Here is a 24,484-nt window from a genome sequence, read left to right as displayed (position 1 = left end):
ACTTCCTGTTTCCTTAAATAACGTAACTATCCGGCGAACGGACCGGACACTTGGATGATGTCGTCCAGGATACCGAGCAGCATACATAGCACATGCCCGTTGGGCATTTTGATCACAATAGCCATACATCAACACGATATCAACCTTTTCCGCAATTGTTAAACGCTCCATTTTAACACGGGTAACGTACCACGAAGTAAATACCGTCCGCACTGGCGGAATGTTACGTGATACCACGTACTTATAAGTTTGTGACTATTACAGCGCCATCTATCAGAAAGCGAAAGAAGTGGTCCAACTAAAACATTCATATTTGTTTACATACTACACGAATATGTAATAAAAAATAGGGGTTCCTATTTAAGAAAAACGCAGTTGCTATGCGTTTGACCTATGGCAGCGCCATCTAGCGGGCCAACCGTAGCGCCATCTGATTTCCCCCTTCAAGCTAGACAAGTTTCGTTCTTTGTAGTTTTTTCGTTTGATGCTTATTTCATGAGGTATGAGTGGACCACCCTGTGTACCATAAATATTAAAAATATCTGATAAACTCAAGCTTATATCGATATTCATCGACAATCATTGTTCTAGCGTTCCTTTCGCGTATGGTGCAGGGAAGAGGGGAAAGTATAGCGGCAGTAGACGCGACACCGCTACGCACTGTGAAGTACTTCCTGAGTGGTAGTTGCAGATGAAATCTGAGATTGTCAAGTTGGAGCACGTGATCTATTTTGAAAAATACATACATTGACGGTTTACCTGTTTCGGCTGCGATGAGTCATCATCAGGACCAGGATCTCGTCACGAAAGTAATAGGTCACGTAGTCACGTAGCACCCATCACGGTTGTTTAAAATAAACCTTTGAGTGACCACGTTGGGCGATACGTGACTACGTGAAGTGTAACTTTCGTAACGAGGTCCTGGTTCTGATGATGACTCATAATGGACGAAACCAGAAGACGTTCACAAGGCCACTAAATGTGACAAAGATATTTGTGAATAAAAAAAAAGGTAAATGTAGTAGAGTGCCGTTGTTGGAGCTGCACGTGATTACAGTGGGGGTGTTGCTGTTGTTGTTGTTGCAGCGGGTGGCCGGGCGGCGCGACGTGCGCCGTGGTGGGCGGCGGCGTGGGCGTGCCGGAGGCGCCGCAGCTGCCGTCGCCGGCGTCGCAGAGCGCCGTGCTCGTCAGCGCGGAGAGCCTGTCCCAGTCGCAGTCGTCGCCGTCTCGTCAGCTGACGGCGCTCAACCGCAGCCTCTCGTCGGGCGCGGCCTCCCCCACCCACCAGGCGCCCGCTATCCCCGTCAAGAACTCCTCGCCCTCTGGGTGGGTACCTCGGTAGTGGGGACCATTTACCGTCACCTCACTGACAACACCGTACAGACAGACAGCATTAGTAGTGGTAGCATGTCAGGCAACAGCGCCACGGGCGAATGCGTGCTGGTGTAGAATAAGGAGTAAATATAAAGTACTGAACTGATTTAATTATTTTCTTGCGAGATGCTCCTCCTCAGCACCTATAATTTGTCTCTTTGAAAGATATGCTTATATAGGGCGTTCCATCGATCCTGACCAGCCCAAAAATCTTTTGGTTCAGAATCAAAATAAAAAGAACTTGAAAGTCTCTTCGGGTTTGCTGCTGGATCCTAAAATCAACTTGTCTCGATATTTCGGCGATCCAACTGGTCGCCATCTTCAGGAAAATATCGAGTCAAGTTGATTTTAGGATCTGGCAGCAAACCCGAAGAGCCTTTCAAGACTTATTACACTGGGAAAGCCTACGTAATCAAAATAAAAAGGAGTCTGCATAAAGCAAATGTCGTTCGGCCGCCATCGAGACAATGACCAGCTTGATTGCTTTTCTTGTAACTTCGTCCACTAGCAAGATGTGAACAATAGTACTCTACTTCCTCTCCTCTGGTGTCAGAAAATCTTCCTCAACATAACACTAAAAATTTAGAAAACATCGCTAATGTTAAAACGAGCTTTTTAGTTCTCACAGGATATACTGCGGACCATGCTGAAGGGCGAGAAGCTGATACCATATTCCTAGATTCCTGGAAAGCGTTTGACACAATGCCCCCCAGACCCCCCACCACCCCCGGCGTTGTTGTTGTTGTTGTGGTCTTCAGTCCTGAGACTGGTTTGATGCAGCTCTCCATGCTAATCTATCCTGTGCAAGCTCCTTCATCTCGCAGTACCTACTGCAACTTACATCCTTCTGAATCTGCTTAGTGTATTCATCTCTTGGTCTCCCTCTACGATTTTTACCCTCCACACTGCCATCCAATGCTAAATTTGTGATCCCTTCTGCCTGAGGACATGTCCTACCAACTGATCCCTTCTTCTGGTCAAGTTGTGCCACAAACTCCTCTTCTCCTCAATCCTATTCAGTACCTCCTCATTAGTTACGTGATCTACCCATCTAATCTTCAACATTCTTCTGTAGCACCACATTCGAAAGCTTCTATTCTCTTCTTGTCCAAACTATTTATTGTCCATGTTTCACTTCCATACATGGCTACACTCCATACAAATACTTTCAGAAACGACTTCCTGACACTTAAATCTATACTCGATGTTAACAAATTTCTCTTCTTCAGAAACGCTTTCCTTGCCATTGCCAGTCTACATTTTATATCCACTCTACTTCGACCATCATCAGTTATTTTTCTCCCCAAATAGCAAAACTCCTTCACTACTTTAAGTGTCTCATTTTCTAATCTAATTCCTTCAGCATCACCCGACTTAATTCGACAACATTCCATTATCCTCATTTTGCTTTTGTTGATGTTCATCTTATATCCTCCTTTCAAGATACTGTCCATTCCATTCAACTGCTCTTCCAAGTCCTTTGCTGTCTCTGACAGAATTACAATGTCATCGGCGAACCTCAAAGTTTTTATTTCTTCTCCCTGCATTTTAATACCTACTCCAAATTTTTCTTTTGTTTCCTTTACTGCTTGCTCAATATACAGATTGAATAACATCGGGGATAGGCTACAACCCTGTGTCATTCCCTTCCCAACCACTCCTTCCCTTTCATGTCCCTCGACTCCTATAACTGTCATCTGGTTTCTGTACAAATTGTAAATAGCCTTTCGCTCCCTGTATTTTACCCCTGCCCCCTTTAGAATTTGAACGAGAATATTCCAGTCAACCCCCGGCGACTGTTAATAAATATTCGTTTTGTATCCCACCTGGATAGGCAGCACGTGGGTCCTTTTTTTTCTTTTTCTTTTTCTTTATTGTGATTTCATTCCCTTGCCCCAAATGGGCAGGGGAGGGCTGTCAGCCGAGTGACATGACAACTGAGACATGAATAAGATGTTACATAGGTAAGTCGACAAAAAGGGGAACATAAATAGAATAAGTGGAGATAATGGAGGTAAAAATAAAATGACATGGAGACGTTCATGGGGGGACAATTAAAAAAGGTCATCATAAAGTTAAAAAAAACAGTTGGCGATTCTTAAAACACAAAGAAGACACTGAATGCACATGCACATGCACAGGTTAAAAGTCGGCCACAGTATTAAAAACACTCCAGAACAACACACTTAAAACCCACTTGGAGCACTCATGGGGAAGTATAAAACTGCCAGGTGGGACCTGCCGAGGGAAAGGTCAGAGAGCATGGGGCAGCAGGGGAGGCGGCGGGATGAAGAGAGTAGGGGCGTCAGCAGGTACACTAAGAGGCAGGAGACAAGTGGGACAGGAGATGAAGAGGGAAGACAGGGCAGGAGGGATTTCAGAGACACTGAAGGGGAGCACGGAGGGTGAGTAGGAGGGGGTAGCAGATCAGGAGGGGGGAGGGGGAGGAGAGGGAGCCCTGAGGAGGAGGCAGGAAGACGGGGTTCGAGTTGGTAGGAAGGGCAGATGTCAGGCCGAACCTCATCATCCGGGAGGGGTAGACGGCGGAAGTTGTGTTGGGAAAGGAAGCGGAGGGTGTGGAGATGGAGAGAGGGTCTAACATTCTGCGTGGTTTCTGCGACTGTTCTAAGTCGTGTCTCCCTACCACTTTCACGCAACGACCCTCCGAGCGTGTTTTTTAGGGAATTGACTAGTTTGAACCTCGGACCTGTTGCTGGTAAGGAGACGCGAGACCACATGACATGTAGAGTTCAGAAGAGTTCAGTGAGACTAGCGATAATCAAATACTTAATGATTTCAGCGTCAGCTCCACTGCACTCCCTGTAAAAGAATCTTAATACTAACTAAATTTAGTGGAAGGGGTTCAAGGCTTTCCTATTTTTAGTTAGCTGGTAAAATAACGTCGAAAAAGTTAAGTTTACCATTGGAATTTTTATTCTACTCACAAAACATTGTTTATAAATTGTACTATTCATAAAAGGGAATATTTTAATACAGGATGATAAAAACTGCGTTCAACAAAAATGTGAACGAATATTCCCTGAATGGGTTTCCAAGTTCTACAATGGATCGAAGGATGACCTATGCCATATCACATCTACACTCCTGGAAATGGAAAAAAGAACACATTGACACCGGTGTGTCAGACCCACCATACTTGCTCCGGACACTGGGAGAGGGCTGTACAAGCAATCATCACACGCACGGCACAGCGGACACACCAGGAACCGCGGTGTTGGCCGTCGAATGGCGCTAGCTGCGCAGCATTTGTGCACCACCGCCGTCAGTGTCAGCCAGTTTGCCGTGGCATACGGAGCTCCATCGCAGTCTTTAACACTTGTAGCATGCCGCGACAGCGTGGACGTGAACCGTATGTGCAGTTGACGGACTTTGAGCGAGGGCGTATAGTGGGCATGCGGGAGGCCGGGTGGACGTACCGCCGAATTGCTCAACACGTGGGGCGTGAGGTCTCCACAGTACATCGATGTTGTCGCCAGTGGTCGGCGGAAGGTGCACGTGCCCGTCGACCTGGGACCGGACCGCAGCGACGCACGGATGCACGCCAAGACCGTAGGATCCTACGCAGTGCCGTAGGGGACCGCACCGCCACTTCCCAGCAAATTAGGGACACTGTTGCTCCTGGGGTATCGGCGAGGACCATTCGCAACCGTCTCCATGAAGCTGGGCTACGGTCCCGCACACCGTTAGGCCGTCTTCCGCTCACGCCCCAACATCGTGCAGCCCGCCTCCAGTGGTGTCGCGACAGGCGTGAATGGAGGGACGAATGGAGACGTGTCGTCTTCAGCGATGAGAGTCGCTTCTGCCTTGGTGCCAATGATGGTCGTATGCGTGTTTGGCGCCGTGCAGGTGAGCGCCACAATCAGGACTGCATACGACCGAGGCACACAGGGCCAACACCCGTCATCATGGTGTGGGGAGCGATCTCGTACACTGGCCGTACACCACTGGTGATCGTCGAGGGGACACTGAATAGTGCACGGTACATCCAAACCGTCATCGAACCCATCGTTCTACCATTCCTAGACCGGCAAGGGAACTTGCTGTTCCAACAGGACAATGCACGTCCGCATGTATCCCGTGCCACCCAACGTGCTCTAGAAGGTGTAAGTCAACTACCCTGGCTAGCACGATCTCCGGATCTGTCCCCCATTGAGCATGTTTGGGACTGGATGAAGCGTCGTCTCACGCGGTCTGCACGTCCAGCACGAACGCTGGTCCAACTGAGGCGCCAGGTGGAAATGGCATGGCAAGCCGTTCCACAGGACTAAATCCAGCATCTCTACGATCGTCTCCATGGGAGAATAGCAGCCTGCATTGCTGCGAAAGGTGGATATACACTGTACTAGTGCCGACATTGTGCATGCTCTGTTGCCTGTGTCTATGTGCCTGTGGTTCTGTCAGTGTGATCATGTGATGTATCTGACCCCAGGAATGTGTCAATAAAGTTTCCCCTTCCTGGGACAATGAATTCACGGTGTTCTTATTTCAATTTCCAGGAGTGTATAATCTAGGTTTAAATTAAGTTTCACAAAAGAGAAAACTATCAAAATGGTCTACAGTGATCCTCAATTATCTTTAATTACTTATCTAACTTGTCGTATATTACAGTGGCTGATGTGGCTTCTCAATAATTATATAACAGAAAAATCATCACATTTCAAATTTTAACTTACGTAGCAAATGTGAATATCATGAGCTTTAATTGACGATCGACACTAGTATTACGTAAAGAGGGGATGTAACAGATGAGACTTCTGCAGTTCTGAGTGAAGCCTTATGGTGGCGCTGCGTGCGTTCATTACCTTGACGGTGTTTAGGCAGCGTCAGGGGGCGGCGGGCGACGCAGCTCCACACCTCGCCGTCTCGGAAGTAACTCTCTCCTAACTTCTCCTTACTACAATTTACCGAAGTTGGTTTAAAAAAAGCTATCTGGCTGTGTTTTCAACGACCAATCAGGGTCTCAATGTTAACCTTAAGCTCCGCCTACAAAATTCTGTCTATCCAACGAGAAACGTTATACTTTTCGTGGTGGGGCAATGTTTTTAACGTTTGCAACGTAACAGAGACGCGAAGAAGTCTCACGCTAAAACTTGCAGCTGGTGTGGCCCTTTTAGTGTTATCGTAAGATCCATACTGTTCTTCTGGAGGGCTGTATCTTTTAACATGGGATGGGGGGTGGTTTTGGCGGTCATCTGGCGACGTGGGTCTCCGTCCCTTATCGTAGGGCCTCCTAGCCTACACGATTCTGCTCTCAGCTCTGTTCTTGTTTCTCCCCTCGGAACTGCGTCTGTTTCATGGTGGGAAGGTATGACATGCATTTAGGCGTTCTTGTGTTAGTCAGTGGTATTCCATTTGCACACTCATTGATCGTATTACTTTGGATAATTTAATGTCAAGATTTATTCGGAGCTATGTGACATACTGTCGGGTTTGCTATCATGTCACGGTTTTCATGGAAGATGTTGGATTTGCCTGACACCTTACAAGGGTGGGACACAGCGGCAAAGGCGCAGCAATGGGTTGGGGGTGGAGAGGAAGGGAGACACCAGGGGGTGAGGGGGATCAAGGCGTCGGACAATATGTAGTCTGCGGATGTGTTCAAGGAAAAGGAGGAGGTGGGGGTAGGGGAAGAGGTCGTAGAGGATGCGCGTGGGGGACGGAAGGCGGATGCGGAAGGCGAGGTGAAGTGAATGGGGTTCGAGGATGTGGAGGGATTTATAGAACCTGGGAGGGGCGGAAATCCAAGCCACACTGGCATAACAGAGGATGCGGCGGATCAAGGATTTGTAGGTGTGAAGGATGGTGGAAGGATGCAGACCCCACATCCAGCTGGACAGGAGTTTCAGGAGGCGGAGTCAGTTGTGAGCTTTGTGTTGGATGGTAAGGAGATGGGGAGTCCAGGTGAGATGGCGGTCGAGGGTGATGTGCTCCTGTGAACTGCTTCTGTAATATAGGCCGAGAGTGAAGGAAGCGCGTAGGAGCAGGAGAAGTTGTGGCGCGGCGAGTTAGAATAGGGGGAAAATATATGCTTGCTGTACAAATGTTTGCATTTTGAATCAGCTTCTGGCTATTAGAATATTGTTAAAGCTGTCTTTCGCCGTTCTCAACACTGGCTCTCTATTTACGTGTTAGCCCCCAGAAAGCGATCTAACAAAAGGTGAAGCTTGTAAAAAGAGTTCCTAGTGCCCACTTCACCTGAGAAGAATTTTATAGCTGCAGCTTATAACTCTGAGGAATTAGGAGATTGTCTGGGATTTCCAATCAAAAACGATTGTCCAAAATAGTTGAGTATATTCTCAAATTCACAAAATGAAAAACACCAATATCCCTACAACCTAACTAACAGAGCAGTTCAGAGTCTAATGCGCTGATGCAACTATAAATGTCCGAATTAAATGTTAAAAAGAATGCTCGCCATAATTTGATGAGAGTATTTCACCAAACGCCACGCTAAATAAATGGTAGAATGTGTGTCCCGCGACGGCACGTGAAAATACGACAATACGCAAACTGAAGCTAGAAAATGAAAATCACTTGAAATGATTTCATGGTTACGCGCATCTCTAGTAACTTAATACGGCACCCGAGGCTGTTTGTAGCAATGATACCGACGCAGCGCGACTCCCGACACAGATGGCGTGTCATTTAGCGTCTGGAGAGAACTGGGGCCTTTCTTCCTCGCGCAGCGCTCTTTTATATAAAGCCGCGGTGCGGACGGCTGAGGGAACGCCTGATCAAATCGGCTGTCCCGTCTAGCCGCTGTGCTAGTAACGCACCACTTCAAGTCACATAATAAATCATAGCTTCTCTTGCTGATGGCCGATGAAGCTCTTAATTTAACTGTGCATTCAGCACGCAGGTAGGTATTGATAATAAAATTTTGACGTGGCTAAGTTAGGTATTGTGGGCGAGAGAATTAATTTAATTGCACTGCACGCAGCAGATGAGCTCTGAACTGTCCCTTTTGAGATCCGCTATCGCTATAATTTTATTGGTATTCAAAAGAAACTTTTCACATCTTCATATTCATAGCGGACCTCCAACCTATTTAAATCTAAACATCCTAGCCTTAATTCCTAGCCTACTTAATCTATCTTGCTTCCTTCAGTTTTGAGACGAAAACCACAAAATCATAAATTTCCACTAAAATCTTAATCTGTGAAATCCGAAGTACTGTTTTTATTAAATCATTATGAAAGATGAATCTAAATATAAATTTTGAAGTCTCTAGCTCTTTTCTGTTGCGCCAATTATTTTTGCAGAAAAACGTCCAAATTTCGGAAACGGCTAAAGTTATCGAACTGATATTTGACACACATTAATTTCGTATTACTTCTGACATGCTATAAAAGTTTTAGGTCATTTGCTTGATTTTTAAGGTATTGCGCAACATTTATGACGTCAGAGCTAGTTACAGGACTGGCTGGCACACAATGGAAAGACTGATATGCATTTACTACAGCGTGAGTAGGCTGCTTCCCTACAAAGTGAAGCAGTTTGGTACTGCATGTAACTTTATCCATTTTACTAAAGGTCAAAAACACAAGTAAATAAATGCATACATAACTCTGGCTAGGACGAGCGCATAGGTGTGAGGCCGTAGTCTCAATAGCAAGCTGGCTCACTCGGTAGTAGGAGCGATGTTTGCGGGCCGACTGCTCTTGATGAAATGGGCGGAAATCAAGACGGCACTCGCCGAGCTCCACAGCTTCGCCCAGAGGGCTCTGTGGTCGGTGTAGTCAGTCTTCTAATGTAGTGCCAACTTACGAGAGCGTGAACCTACGTTGTGGATCGTTAACTATCGACGCCACAGTTCGAGCATTCGGAATACGAGGTGTGGCTAGAAAAAAACCGGACTAGTACTGGTGAAACAATAAAACGAATGCAATAAGGCTGAAAGTCGCGTGGCCTGTCACGTGACTCTCGCTCCGCCTACTGCTCGAGTTTCATCTGCCTCCTGCACTCAGTCTGCCCGTGGCGTCTGTTTTAAGTAGTTGACGTTTTGTCAGTGCGTCGGAAAATGTTGAGTGTACAGAAAGAACAGCGTGTTAACATCAAATTTTGTTTCAAACTAGGAAAATCTGCAAGTGAAACGTTTGTAATGTTACAACAAGTGTACGGCGATGATTGTTTATCGCGAACACAAGTGTTTGAGTGGTTTAAACGATTTAAAGATGGCCGCGAAGACACCAGTGATGACACTCGCACTGGCAGACCATTGTCAGAAAAAACTGATGCAAACATTGAAAAAATCGGTAAACTTGTTCGACAAGATCGCCGTTTAACAATCAGAGCAGTGTCTGAGTTAACAGGAGTTGACAAGGAAAGTGTTAGGCAGATTCTTCATGAAAGTTTCAACATGAACAAAGTGTGTTCAAACATGGTTCCAAAGTGTCTCACAATTGAACAGAAGGAACGCCGAAGAATGATTTGTTCCGACATCCTGGAAAACATTGAAAGTGATCCCACCTTCTTACAAAATGTTATTACTTGCGATGAATCGTGGTTTTTTACTTACGATCCCGAAACTAAAAGCCAATCGATGCATTGGAAAACTCCTGGTTCTCCACGACAAAAAAAAGCAGGAATGTCAAAATCGAAATTCAAGGCAATGATGATTGTTTTTTTTTTTGACATCAAAGGGATTGTGCACATTGATTGGGTACCAGAGGGACAAACAGTGAATCAGCATTATTACATTAGCTTCCTGGCTACCCTACGTGAGCGAGTACGGAGAAAACGGAACGATTTGTGGAGAAAAAAGTCATGGATCCTTCACCAAGACAATGCCCCAGCTCACAGTGCGTTGTCAGTGAAGACGTTTTTGGCAAAACACAACATTCCCATCTTAGATCATCCACCCTACTCACCTGATTTGGCCCCCTGTGACTTTTTTCTTTTCCCTAAAGTCAAGTCAGCTTTGAAAGGAACTAGATTTGAGACTGCTGAAGCAGTAAAAGAAAAAGCGACAGAAGTAATGTATGGACTTACCGAAAATGATCTGCAGCATTGCTATGAACAGTGGAAAATTCGTATGGAGCGGTGTAGAGACCGAGGAGGAGAGTACATTGAAGGAGATAACATGAAATTGTAAATAATTGTAAATAAATGTTTTTTTCCAGCATCAGTCCGGTTTTTTTCTAGCCGCACCTCGTAGGTTCGGAGGTACGGTAGTCGCTCAAAAATTTATTAAGTAACAGAAACCACAGAAAGCTTTTTACAATGTTGACTGGAATACTCTCTTTCAAATTATGAAGGTGGCAGGGGTAAAATACAGGGAGCGAAAGGCTATTTACAATTTGTACAGAAACCAGATGGCAGTTATAGGAGTCGAGGGGCATGAAAAGGAAGCAAGGTTGGGAAGGGAGTGAGACAGGGTTGTAGCCTATCCCCGATGTTATTCAATCTGTATATTCAGCAAGCAGTAAAGGGAACAAAACAAAAATTCGGAGTAGGTATTAAAATCCATGGAGAACAAATAAAAACTTTGAGGTTCGCCGATGATATTGTAATTCTGTCAGAGGCAGCAAAGGACTTGGAAGAGCAGTTGGACGGAATGGACAGTCTCTTGAAAGGAGGGTATAAGATTAACGTCAACAAAAGCAAAACGAGGATAATGGAATGTAGTCGAATTAAATCGGGTGATGCTGAGTTAATTAGATTAGGAAATGAGACACTTAAAGTAGTAAAGGAGTTTTGCTATTTGGAGCGCAAAATAACTGATGATGGTCGAAGTAGAGAGGATATAAAATGTAGACTGTCAATGGCAAGGAAAGCGTTTATGAAGAAGAGAAATTTGTTAACATCGAGTATAGATTTAAGTGTGAGGAAGTCGTTTCTGAAAGTATTTGTATGGAGTGTAGCCATGTATGGAAGTGAAACATGGACGGTAAATAGTTTGGACAAGAAGAGAATAGAAGGTTTCGAAATGTGGTGCTACAGAAGGATGCTGAAGATTAGATGGGTAGATCACATAACTAATGAGGAGGTATTGAATAAAATTGGGGGGAAGAGAAATTTGTGGCACAACTTGACAAGAAGAAGGGATCGCTTGGTAGAGCATATTCTGAGGCATCAAGGGATCACGAATTTAGTATTGGAGGGCACCGTGGAGGGTAAAAATTGTAGAGGGAGACCAAGATATGAATACACTAAACAGATTCAGAAGGACGTAGGTTGCAGTAAGTAGTGGGAAATGAAGAAGCTTGCAAAGGACAGAATAGCATGAAGAGCTGCATCAAACCAGTCTCAGGACTGAAGACCACAACAACAACAGAAACCAGTACGTAGTCCTGGATGGCGAGTGCTCGTCAGAGACACGGGTAAGTGTCGTCGTTGTGTGACTGTAGGAACATACAAGATCTCCTAGAATTTCTGTTGGTGTGTTGAAAGGAAGCTTGCACTAATGTAGAAAAATGTAAGTTAATGCAGATTACATCAGTAGGAAAAACAATGATGTAATCTTAGAAAACAGTATTAACGTTATGCTCCTTGACACAGTCAGTACGGTTATATATTTAGGCGTACAGTTACAAAACAATATGAAATGAAATGTCCAAGTAAGCTCAGTAGGAGGGAAGACTAAGACCAAATGCCGAGATGGTTCCTTCCCCATCATTCCTCAATCTGATCTTGTGCTCCGTCTCTAATGACCTCGTTATCGACGGAACGTCAAACTCTCATCTTCCTTCCTTGAGTGACTGGCCACTCCGGCAAGAGGATGATTCACGCTACCCTGAGTTCCTTCGCTGTGTACTGGTACAGGAAACTCAGTCATTTCTGTGCGGTTTTAATAGCTTCATATTTACTTCTACGGTACGCTGTGATACGCTTCAGAACAGGTTTCAACGTGAAGAAGTTGTTTAAGAAACAAAAAAATTAGGATGCTATTTAAAAACGACGTATTGCTGTTCATATCTTCGTAACTAGCAATCATACATGAAAGACAACCATGGTGGTAAAAGTCACCCTAGTAGCTGAACAACATTTCATCGACATTTTTCATTTTTATAAGGACAATATGTTGTTAGGAGCCGTCAAGATAAATAGGACGTCGTATGTATAACTTTGTTGAAACGTGATACCAGATTCTGCCTAGGTTGACCATCTTCTGGCACTGGAGAAAAAGTCGTTTTAGCATCAAGTTTTCTGGTGTATTAGTAGTAGTTGCCTTAATATTGACTTAAGTAGGCTAACATCAGTGTTTATGCTACACGGCAACAGGTATGTTCGGCTATTTAACTCAATAGCAAGGCTACTATGTTTAATATATTAGAAAGCAAGATGTTAAAACAGCAGTCTGTGTAGTGCCAGAATCTGGCTCACGTGTACGGAAACTAGTATGACATTACAATAAAGTTTTACAGCAGCTGATGATGTATAGAAACGTGTTTTTTTTTTTAAATTCTGTGTTAATATACCAGGTGATCAAAAAGTTAGTATAAATTTGAAAACTGAATAAATCACGGAATAATGTAGATAGAGAGGTACAAATTGACACACATGCTTGCAGTGACATGGGGTTTTATTAGAACCAAAAAAATACAAAAGTTAAAAAAATGTCCGACAGATGGCGCTTCATCTGATCAGAATAGCAATAATTAGCATAACAAAGTAAGACAAAGCAAAGATGATGTTCTTTACAGGAAATGCTCAATATGTCTACCATGATTCCTCAACAATAGCTGTAGTCGAGGAATAATGTTGTGAACAGCACTGTAAAGCATGTCCGGAGTTATGGTGAGGCATTGGCGTCGGATGTTGTCTTACAACATCCACAGAGATGTCGGTCGATCACGATACACTTGCCACTTCAGGTAACCCCAAAGCCAATAATCGCACGGACTGAGGTCTGGGGACCTGGGATGCCAAGCGTGACGAAAGTGGCGGCTGAGCACACGATCGTCACCAAACGACGCGCGCAAGAGATCTTTTACGCGTCTAGCAATATGGGGTGGAGCGCCATCCTGCATAAACATCCTACGTTCCAGCAGGTGTTTATCAGCCAGGCTGGGGATGATGCGATTCTGTAACATATCGGCGTACCTCTCACCCGTCACAGTGGCAGTTACAAAACTAGAATCACGCGTTTCCTCGAAGAAAAAAAAATGGCCCGATAACGGTAGGTGTGGTAAATCCAACCCATACCGTGACTTTCTCGTCGTGCAATGGAGTTTCCACGACAGTTCTAGGATTTTCGGTAGCCCAAATTCTGCAGTTGTGGGCGTTGACAGACCCTCGGAGCGTGAAATGGTCTTCGGCGGTCCACAACACGTTACTCAAGTAATCGTCATCTTCCGCCATCTTTTGAAACGCCCACATCGCAAATGCCCTCCGCTTCACTAAATCGCGAGGTAACAGTTCATGATGCCGATGGATTTTGTACGGATAGCATCGGAGGGTACGCCTCAGTGCCAACCAAACAATAGTGTATGGAATGCCTGTGCGACTGTACGAGCGCTGACTTCCCCGTGCATAGACGAACCCGCTACAGTCTCCATTTCTTCCTGAACTGTCTGAGCAGCATTACGCCTTGTGCTCGGTCGGCCACTACGGGGTCTATCGTCTAAACAACCCGTGGCTTCGAACTTCGAAATCATTCTCGCCACAGCTGCATTTGTCAACAGACCTTTACTCGTTCGAATCCCCTTCCTATGGCGATAGGATCTTAACGCTGAACTAGCACATTCCCCATTCTGATAATACAGCTTCACTAAAGGCGCCTTTTCAGATAACTTCAACATGCTGCGACTGCTGGCGCGTATGATTCTCTCTCTCATTACAGCTCCTTTTATACACGATTGTCATGCGCAGTCACTGACGTTTCGCTGTCCAGCGCCATCTGTCTGAAATTTTGTGAACTTTGTTTTTCTTTTGGTTCTAATAAAACCCCAAGTCATTCCAAGCATGTGTGTCAATTTTTACCTCTCTATCTACATTACTCCGTGGTTTATTAAGTTTTCAAATTTATACTATTTTATCTCCCGGTACAAATGGAAATTAGCGTATGGCATTGTGGGCCGGGAGTCCCCAATTGGGGGAAGTTCGTCCGCCAAGGGAAAGTACTTGTTGCATTCGACGCCACACTGGGCGACTTGGGCGTCGGAGATGGGGATGAAGTCATGATAAGGACAACACAGCACCCAGTCCCTGAGCGGAGGAAATCTTCTGCCCCAACCGAGAATCGAACCCGGGCCCCTTGGCGATTAATGTACAGATAAATCGCCACAGGTCACGTACTGTGTGACTTATAAATAGTTTCGTCCCACTTACCACAACTGCTCACCAAAATTAATGAGAGCTGTTCTGGCAGATGATCTAAATTTCTGTCGTGATGCCACATTACTGTAGAAAAACTAAAAAATAAATCCCGTGACACAAGACCATAATTACAATGATCGTTCCGTTTTATATATACAGGGTGGTCCACTGATCGTGACCGGGCCAAATATCTCACGGAATAAGCGTATCACGAAAAAACTACAAAGAACGAAACTTGTCTAGCTTGAAGGGTGAAAGGAGATGGCGCTATGGTTGGCCCGCTAGATGGCGCTGCCATATGTCAAACGGATATCAACTGCGTTTTTTTTTAAAACAGGAACCCCCATTTTTATTACATATTCGTGTAGTACGTAAAGAAATATGAATGTTTTAGTTGGACCACTTTTTTTTTTGCTTTGTGATAGATGTCGCTGTAATAGTTACAAACATATGGCACACAATTTTAGACCAACAGTTGGTTTCAGGTACATTTTTAAAATTAAAATACAGAACGTAGGTACGTTTGAACATTTTATTTCGGTTTTTCCAATGTGATACATGTACCCTTACGACCTTATCACTTCTGACAACGAATGCTGTTACAGCGTGATTACCTGTAAATACCACATTAATGCAATAAATGCTCAAAATGATGTCCGTCAACCTCAGTGCATTTGGCAATACGTGTAACGACATTCCTCTCAACAGCGAGTAGTTCGCCTTCCACAATGTTCACACATGCATTGACAGTGCGCTGACGCATGTTGTCAGGCGCTGTCGGTGGATCACGACAGCAAATATCCTTCAACTTTCCCCCCAGAAAGAAATCCGGGGACGTCAGATCCGGTGAACGTGCGGGCCATGGTGTGGTGCTTCGACGACCAATCCACCTGTCATGAAGTATGCTATTCAATACCGCTTCAACCGCACGCGAGCTGTGTGCCGGACATCCAGCATGTTGGAAGTACATCGCCGTTCTATCATGCAGTGAAACATCTTGTAGTAACATCGGTAGAACATTACGTACGAAATCAGCATACATTGCACCTCGATGAAATGGGGGCCGATTATCCTTCCTCCCATAATACCGCACCGTACATTAACCCTCGAAGGTCGCGGATGTTCCACTTGTCGCAACCATCGTGGATTTTCCGTTGCCCAGTAGTGCATATTATGCCGGTTTACGTTACCGCTGTTGGTGAATGACGCTTCGTCGCTAAATATAACGCGTGCAAAAAAATCCAGTGGCAGAACTGTACATGACGTTCAAAGTGGTCGCCATGCTATTCCCGGTGCATAGAAATATGGTACGGGTGCAATCGATCGTTGATGTAGCATTCTTAACACCAACGTTTTTGAGATACCCGATTCTCGCGTAATATGTCTGCTACTGATGTGCGGATTAGCCGCGACAGCAGCTAAAACACCTACTTGGGCATCATCATTTGTTGCAGGTCGTGGTTGACGTTTCACATGTGGCTGAACACTTCCCGTTTCCTTAAATGGCGTAACTGTCCGGCGAACGGTCCGGACACTTGCATGATGTCGTCCAGGATACCGAGCAGCATACATAGCACACGCCCGTTGCGCATTTTGATCACAATAGCGATACATCTACACAATATCGACCTTTTCCGCAATTGTTAAGCGGTCCATTTTAACAATGGTAATGTATCACGAACCAGATACCGTCCGCACTGGTGGAATGTTACGTGATACCACGTACTTATACGTTTCTGACTATTACAGCGCCATCTATCACAAAGCGAAAAAAGTGGTCCAACTAAAACATTCATATTTCTTTACGTACTACACGAATATGTAATAAAAAGTGGGGTTCCTATTTAAAAAAAAAACGCAGTTGATATCCATTTGACCTACGGCAGCGCCATCTAGCGGGCCAACCATAGCGCCATCTGATTTGCCCGTTCAAGCTAGACGAGTCTCGTTCTTTGTAGTTTTTTCGTTTGATGCTTATTTCTTGAGATATTGGGCCCGGTCACTGTCGATGGACTACCTTGTATGTATGTGTATATACAAAAATACGATTGAGTCTCAAAAAATTAGCATAATAAAATCATAGCTACGTGAATGGTGATTGTCACGAGCGTAACAAAAAGGTATAAATTAGTCAGTAAGATTCTACTGTAACACAAATGTAGAAATAGAGGAGAGCACAAAATTTTCTGTACATTCGATGGAAAAATTCACAGGTGGCAATTAAAATCGCAAAATCAGGTAGGATAGAAAATAATGAAATTTTACTTACTGCAGCTATGCAGTATACTAGGAAGACATACGATTAGTTCTGTATGTCGTTTGCCGGTGTAAAGAGTGCGAAATTCAGTATACAGAGCGACCACCTCTGTCGCCAAGATTAGGTCTAATGCGTCTGGGCGTCGACTAGAATTCAATTCTGCTAACAAATAGGACATTCTTTCCCGTTTCAACTCTGTCAGAGTTCGTCAATCATAGTAGCTGCCTTTTGGTGGTATGCAAGTTTCTCCGAAGCCTGTGTCCAGTTGCTTTCAGTTAGGGAAAAATCTGGAGAACTTCGAGTTCAACATCCCCTGCATCGAAGTAAGTCAAGACAACACGAGAAACATGTCGTCACCCGTTATCTTGTTGAAAGATACGTCACAGAGATCTCCAAATTAGAGCACAGCCACCGATCTTACTTTCCTACTTAACAGCTATTCGAACCATCACATCCAGTGCAATCTGGCAACGTTAGTTCTTCTCGGAACATCCGTACACTCACACGGTCATCTCGATGCTACTCGTACAACAAAGACTCTTGTGTAAAAGACTCTGAGCCCAGTGCAGTCATAGAGCACACCACCGTTTCCGCAACTCTCTGCTCAACTATGTGGCTGTACCGTCCTGCAAGGCCGAACGAACAAAATGTGTTTCCTCTCGGGCGCTACTCGCGTGGAGACATTAAGCTCCTGCGTTACTTTCTGTATGGTCGTCCTAAAACCATCGACTTCATATCTGCACCAGAGTCGTGGGTCCCAGACCACTGCGAACAACGACAGCGCAGAGCGTTAAACTGTGCTACCGGCAGGGCACGATTCTGGCCCTGACGAATGCTGACTCATGCTTGTTGACGTCTCACCTCATTTCATGAGGCACAACACCATCTTCTCACATTCTAATGCCATTTCTGAATGAAAATCCTACTCCGTAATCTCCACCATCATCATCATCATCATCATCATCATCATCATCATCATCACTTTGGCACCCGCTGCTGAATAGAATCCTTCCCTAAATGTCTCCTCACCTTAAACTCTTCAGCTCTGTGTGCCCATGTTGGTTTCGTATATTTTTAATTTCATCCATTCACCACCTGTAACTTCACCCATGAACCATGGACCTTGCCGTTGGTGGGGAGGCTTGCGTGCCTCAGCGATACAGATGGCCGTACCGTAGGTGCAACCACAACGGAGGGGTATCTGTTGAGAGGCCAGACAAACATGTGGTTCCTGAAGAGGGGCAGCAGCCTTTTCAGTAGTTGCAGGGGCAACAGTCTGGATGATTGACTGATCTGGCCTTGTAACATTAACCAAAACGGCCTTGCTGTGCTGGTACTGCGAACGGCTGAAAGCAAGGGGAAACTACAGCCGTAATTTTTCCCGAGGACATGCAGCTTTACTGTATGATTAAATGATGATGGCGTCCTCTTGGGTAAAATATTCCGGAGGTAAAATAGTCCCCCATTCGGATCTCCGGGCGGGGACTACTTAAGAGGACGTCGTTATCAGGAGAAAGAAAACTGGCATTCTACGGATCGGAGCGTGGAATGTCAGACCCCTTAATCGGGCAGGTAGGTTAGAAAATTTAAAAAGTGAAATCGATAAGTTAAAGTTAGATATAGTGAGAATTAGTGAAGTTCGGTGGCAGGAGGAACAAGACTTTTGGTCAGGTGATTACAGGGTTATAAATACAAAATCAAATAGGGGTAATGCAGGAGTAGGTTTAATAATGAATAAAAAAAATAGGAGTGCGGGTTAGCTACTACAAACAGCATAGTGAACGCATTATTGTGGCCAAGATAGACACAAAGCCCATGCCTACTACAGTAGTACAAGTTTATATGCCAACTAGCTCTGCAGATGATGAAGAAATTGATGAAATGTATGACGAGATAAAAGAAATTATTCAGGTAGTGAAAGGAGACGAAAATTTAATAGTCATGGGTGACTGGAATTCGTCAGTAGGAAAAGGGAGAGAAGGAAACATAGTAGGTGAATATGGATTGGGGGGAAGAAATGAAAGAGGAAGCCGCCTTGTAGAATTTTGCACAGAGCATAACTTAATCATAGCTAACACTTGGTTCAAGAATCATAAAAGAACGTTGTATACCTGGAAGAATCCTGGAGATACTAATAGGTATCAGATAGATTATATAATGGTAAGACAGAGATTTAGGAACCAGGTTTTAAATTGTAAGACATTTCCAGGGGCAGATGTGGATTCTGACCACAATCTATTGGTTATGAACTGCAGATTGAAACTGAAGAAACTGCAAAAAGGTGGGAATTTAAAGAGATGGGACATGGATAAACTGAAAGAACCAGGGTTGTAGAGAGTTTCAGGGAGAGCATAAGGGAACAATTGACAGGAATGGGGGAAAGAAATACAGTAGAAGAAGAATGGGTAGCTCTGAGGGATGAAGTAGTGAAGGCAGCAGAGGATCAAGTAGGTAAAAAGACGAGGGCTAATAGAAATCCTTGGGTAACAGAAGAAATATTGAATTTAGTTGATGAAAGGAGAAAATATAAAAATGCAGTAAATGAAGCAGGCAAAAGGGAATACAAACGTCTCAAAAATGAGATTGACAGAAAGTGCAAAATGGCTAAGCAGGGATGGCTAGAGGACAAATGTAAGGATGTAGAGGCTTGTCTCACTAGGGGTAAGATAGATACTGCCTACAGGAAAATTAAAGAGACCTTTGGAGAGAAGAGAACCGCTAGTATGAATATCAAGAGCTCAGATGGCAACCCAGTTCTAAGCAAAGAAGGGAAGGCAGAAAGGTGGAAGGAGTATATAGAGGGTTTATACAAGGGCGATGTACTTGAGGACAGTATTATGGAAATGGAAGAGGATGTAGATGAAGATGAAATGGGAGATAAGATACTGCGTGAAGAGTTTGACAGAGCACTGAAAGACCTGAGTCGAAACAAGGCCCCGGGAGTAGACAACATTCCATTAGAACTACTGATGGCCTTGGGAGAGCCAGTCATGACAAAACTCTACCATCTGGTGAGCAAGATGTATGAGACAGGCGAAATACCCACAGACTTCAAGAAGAATATAATAATTCCAATACCAAAGAAAGCAGGTGTTGACAGATGTGAAAATTACCGAACTATCAGTTTAATAAGTCACAGCTGCAAAATACTAACGCTAATTCTTTACAGACGAATGGAAAAACTGGTAGAAGCGGACTTCGGGGAAGATCAGTTTGGATTCCGTAGAAATGTTGGAACACGTGAGGCAATACTAACCTTACGACTTACCTTAGAAGAAAGATTAAGAAAAGGCAAACCTACGTTTCTAGCATTTGTAGACTTACAGAAAGCTTTTGACAACGTTAACTGGAATAATCTCTTTCAAATTCTCAAGGTGGCAGGGGTAAAACACAGGGAGCGAAAGGCTATTTACAATTTGTACAGAAACCAGATGGCAGTTATAAGAGGCGAATGGCATGAAAGGGAAGCAGTGGTTAGGAAAGGAGTGAGACAGGGTTGTAGCTTCTCCCCGATGTTATTCAATCTGTATATTCAGCAAGCAGTAAAGGAAACAAAAGAAAAATTCGGAGTAGGTATTAAAATTCATGGAGAAGAAGTAAAAATATTGAGGTTCGCCGATGACATTGTAATTCTGTCAGAGACAGCAAAGGACTTGGAAGAGCAGTTGAACGGAATGGACAGTGTCTTGAAAGGAGGATATAAGATGAACATCAACAAAAGCAAAACTAGGATAATGGAGTGTATTCAAATTAAATCGGGTGATGCTGAGGGGATTAGATTAGGAATTGAGACACTTAAAGTAGTAAAGGAGTTTTGCTATTTAGGGAGTAAAATAACTGATGATGGTCGAAGTAGAGAGGATATAAAATGTAGACTGGCAATGGCAAGGAAATCGTTTCTGAAGAAGAGAAATTTGTTAACATCGAGTATAGATTTAAGTGTCAGGAAGTCGTTTCTGAAAGTATTTGTATGGAGTGTAGCCATGTATGGAAGTGAAACATGGACGATAACCAGTTTGGACAAGAAGAGAATAGAAGCTTTCGAAATGTGGTGCTACAGAAGAATGCTGATGATAAGGTGGGTAGATCATGTAACTAATGAGGAGGTATTGAATAGGATTGGGGAGAAGAGAAGTTTGTGGCACAACTTGACTAGAAGAAGGGATCGGTTGGTAGGACATGTTTTGAGGCATCAAGGGATCACTAATTTAGTATTGGATTGCAGCGTGAAGGGTAAAAATCGTAGTGTGAGACCAAGAGATCAATACACTAAGCAGATTCAGAAGGATGTAGGTTGCAGTAGGTACTGGGAGATGAAGAAGCTTGCACAGGATAGAGTAGCATGGAGAGCTGCATCAAACCAGTCTCAGGACTGAAGACCACAACAACAACAACCACCTGTAAGGGCATCGTTTCCGTTTTCTCTTGGATATTGCAGTGCATTATCTTTATCAGAAGTATCTAGGCACCTATTAGTGGACATTAATATGGGGTATGTCCACCCTTCGCCGTTATGACGGCACGAAATTTACTGCTGGGAACATTTCTGATGAGATGTCTGAATGTCTGTGGAGGAACGCAATGTAATGATGATGCTGTAGGTCCCCGAACTGTTCCTCTGCAGTTTGCAGCACACAGTTCTTTAAACTGTGTTCGTATCCTTCTTTATTTAGCGTTTCCTGAATTGTAATAAGGAAATCGCACTCTAATCAAGAAAAATACACTCATGCTCTGACACCAGCTCCTCCATACTTCTGTCGGCACTACACATGATGGCAGGTGACGTTCTCGAGGTATTCGCCAAACCCTAACCTGTACATCGGATGGCCGCAGAGTAAAGCACGACTCATCACTCATCTCCAAACATCCACTGTCCAGTGGAATCGCGAGGTGTCCAAGCCTTTCTCACTCTTCAATTTATTCCATTTGCTTCCCCTTTCTATCCAAGTACAGTAAATGCAAAAACTGATCACCTGCCTCTGTAGCTTCTTTGTTAATGTCCACTATTTTCTTTTCTCTGTGTCCATTGTATACTGTTTTAGTCATAATGTCTCATTTCTGACACATCTATTTTCTTCCCAATACCATTCAGCAAATCTTCGTTAGTTATCCGATCTACCTATCAAAGCTGCACAAGCTTTCTGTAGCACCACATTTCGAAAGCTGTTATTCTTTCTTTGTCTTTATTCTTTATCATCCATATTTCACTTTCAATACAGATAAATACTGTCAGAAAATCTTACTAACACTTAAAGCTACATTAAATGTTAAATTATATTCTATTTTTCGTAAATGTTTTTCTTGCTATTGCAAGTCTGCGATGTTATAACGTCTCCACTTTGCCCATCGTCAGTTATCGCGCTGCCAAAATTGCTAAACTCAGCTACTTCCGCCGGCCGCTTGCGGCCCAGCGGTTCTGGCGCTACAGTCTGGAACCGCGCGACCGCTACGGTCGCAGGTTCGAATCCTGCCTCGGGCATGGATGTGTGTGTTGTCCTTAAGTTAGTTAGGTTTAAGTAGTTCTAAGTTCTAGGGGACTTATGACCTCCGCAGTTGAGTCCCATAGTGCTCAGAGCCATTTGAACCAGCTACTTCCTGTAGTTTCTCATTGCCTTGTATAATTCACACTTTAGCAGTCCGTTTTGCATCGTACACCACGCAAGTAACGAGCAGCCCTTAGTGGCTCGCCATCACAGTTTTCCTTATCTTAAATTTCTTTGTGGCTAATGCCCTTTTGGCATATTTATTATTTTATAAATGACGTGTAAGTACTGCCAGTCTTTAACGATGATTCCGTACTTATACCCTATCATACGTTTTTAGTCATAATTCTGTGACCATGTTATATAATATAGACCATTCTCTGTTTTAAATTCTGAGGAAGACACTCCTAGCAGTGTTGAAACCAGGTTAATTTGTTAAAAATAGTGACCGAGGGCTGTTTTTATTTCCGTTGTATAATTATTCACGGTCTCTGAACGTGAAGCCATGTATTTTTTAAACAAATTTTGTTGTTCATCTTACAACAGCTTTTCTATAGAGTATTATTCCTTTCAGCTAATCTTCCACATCCTTCGACTCTCTGAAAGAACTACAATGTCATTGACAAACCTTCTTATTTCTGAACTTTATTCTCCTTTCCAAATATTTCTTTGGCCTCGTTTACTGCCCACTCGTTGTACATACTGAATGCGTGGCTGATAGGATACCACGTTATCTCACTCCCCTCTCAGTGCCTGCCTCCCTTTCACGTCTTTCGATTCGTAATTGCAACCTGGTTTCTGTACCATTTGCAGATAATATTTTCCTTTCTGTATTTAATCCTTTCCATCTTATGAATTTTCAAGAATATATCCCAATCAATATCATAGAAAGCATTCTCTAAATTTGTTGTTGTTGTTGTTGTCTTCACTCCAGAGAGTGGTTTGATGCAGCTCTCCATGCTACTCTATCCTGTGCAACCTTCTTCATCTCCCAGGAGCTACTGCAACCTACATCCTTCTGAATCTGCTTAGTGTATTCATCTCTTGGTCTCCCTCTACGATTTTTACCCTCCACGCTGCCCTCCAATTCTAAATTGGTGATCCCTTGATGCCTCAGAACATGTCCTGCCAACCGATCCCTTCTTCTAGTCAAGTTGCGCCACAAATTTCTTTTCTCCCCAATTCTATACAATACCTCCTCGTTAGTTATGTGATCTACCCATCTAATCTTCAGCATTCTTCTGTAGCACCACATTTCAAAGGTTCTATTCTCTTCTTGTCTAACCTATTTATCGCCCATGTTTCACTTCCATACATGGCTACACCCCATACAAATACTTTCAGAAACGACTTCCTGACGCTTACATCAATACTCGATGTCAACAAATTTCTCTTCTTCAGAAACGCTTTCCTTGCCATTGCCAGTCTACATTTTATATCCTCTCTACTTCGATCATCATCAGTTATTTTGCTCCCCAAATAGCAAAACTCCTTTACTACTTTAAGTGTCTCATTTCCTAATATAATTCCCTCAGCATCACCCGACTTAATTCGACTACATGCAATTATCCTCGTTTTTCTTTTGTTGATGTTCACCTTATATCCTCCTTTCAAGACACTGTCCATTCCGTTCAACTGCTCTTCCAAGTCCTTTGCTGTCTCTGACAGAATTACAATGTCATCGGCGAACCTCAAAGTTTTTACTTCTTCTCCATGAATTTTAATACCTACTCCGAATTTTTCTTTTGTTTCCTTTACTGCTTGTTCAATATACAGACTTTATAACATCGGGGAGAGGCTACTACCCTGTCTTCACTCCCTTCCCAACCACTGCTTCCCTTTCATGCCCCTCGACTCTTATAACTGCCATCTGGTTTCTGTACAAATTGTAAATAGCCGCCGGCGGGGGTGGTCTAGCGGTTCTAGGCGCTCAGTCCGGAACCGCGCGACTGCTACGGTCGCAGGTTCGAATCCTGCCTCGGGCATGGATGTGTGTGATGTCCTTAGGTTAGTTGGGTTTAAGTAGTTCTAAGTTCTAGGGGACTGATGACCACAGATGTTAAGTCCCGTAGTGCTCAGAGCCATTTTT

The 24,484-nt window shown here is 43.9% G+C and overlaps 1 protein-coding gene across 1 annotated transcript in view; it reads left to right on the top strand.

Moving 5' to 3' along the window:
• Window positions 1-495: 495 nt before the first annotated feature.
• Window positions 496-24,484, top strand: part of LOC126252732 (proton channel OtopLc-like) — a 318,240-nt gene continuing 294,251 nt past the window's right edge. The window contains exons 1-2 of the mRNA XM_049953634.1: window positions 496-500; window positions 1,087-1,326. Coding sequence (XP_049809591.1) covers window positions 496-500; window positions 1,087-1,326 — 245 coding nt within the window. The remainder of the gene's footprint in view (window positions 501-1,086; window positions 1,327-24,484) is intronic.

The sequence above is a fragment of the Schistocerca nitens genome, chromosome 4, assembly GCF_023898315.1.
Source record: "Schistocerca nitens isolate TAMUIC-IGC-003100 chromosome 4, iqSchNite1.1, whole genome shotgun sequence".
Lineage (NCBI taxonomy): Eukaryota > Metazoa > Arthropoda > Insecta > Orthoptera > Acrididae > Schistocerca > Schistocerca nitens.
This window is presented reverse-complemented; position numbering and strand designations above follow the sequence as displayed.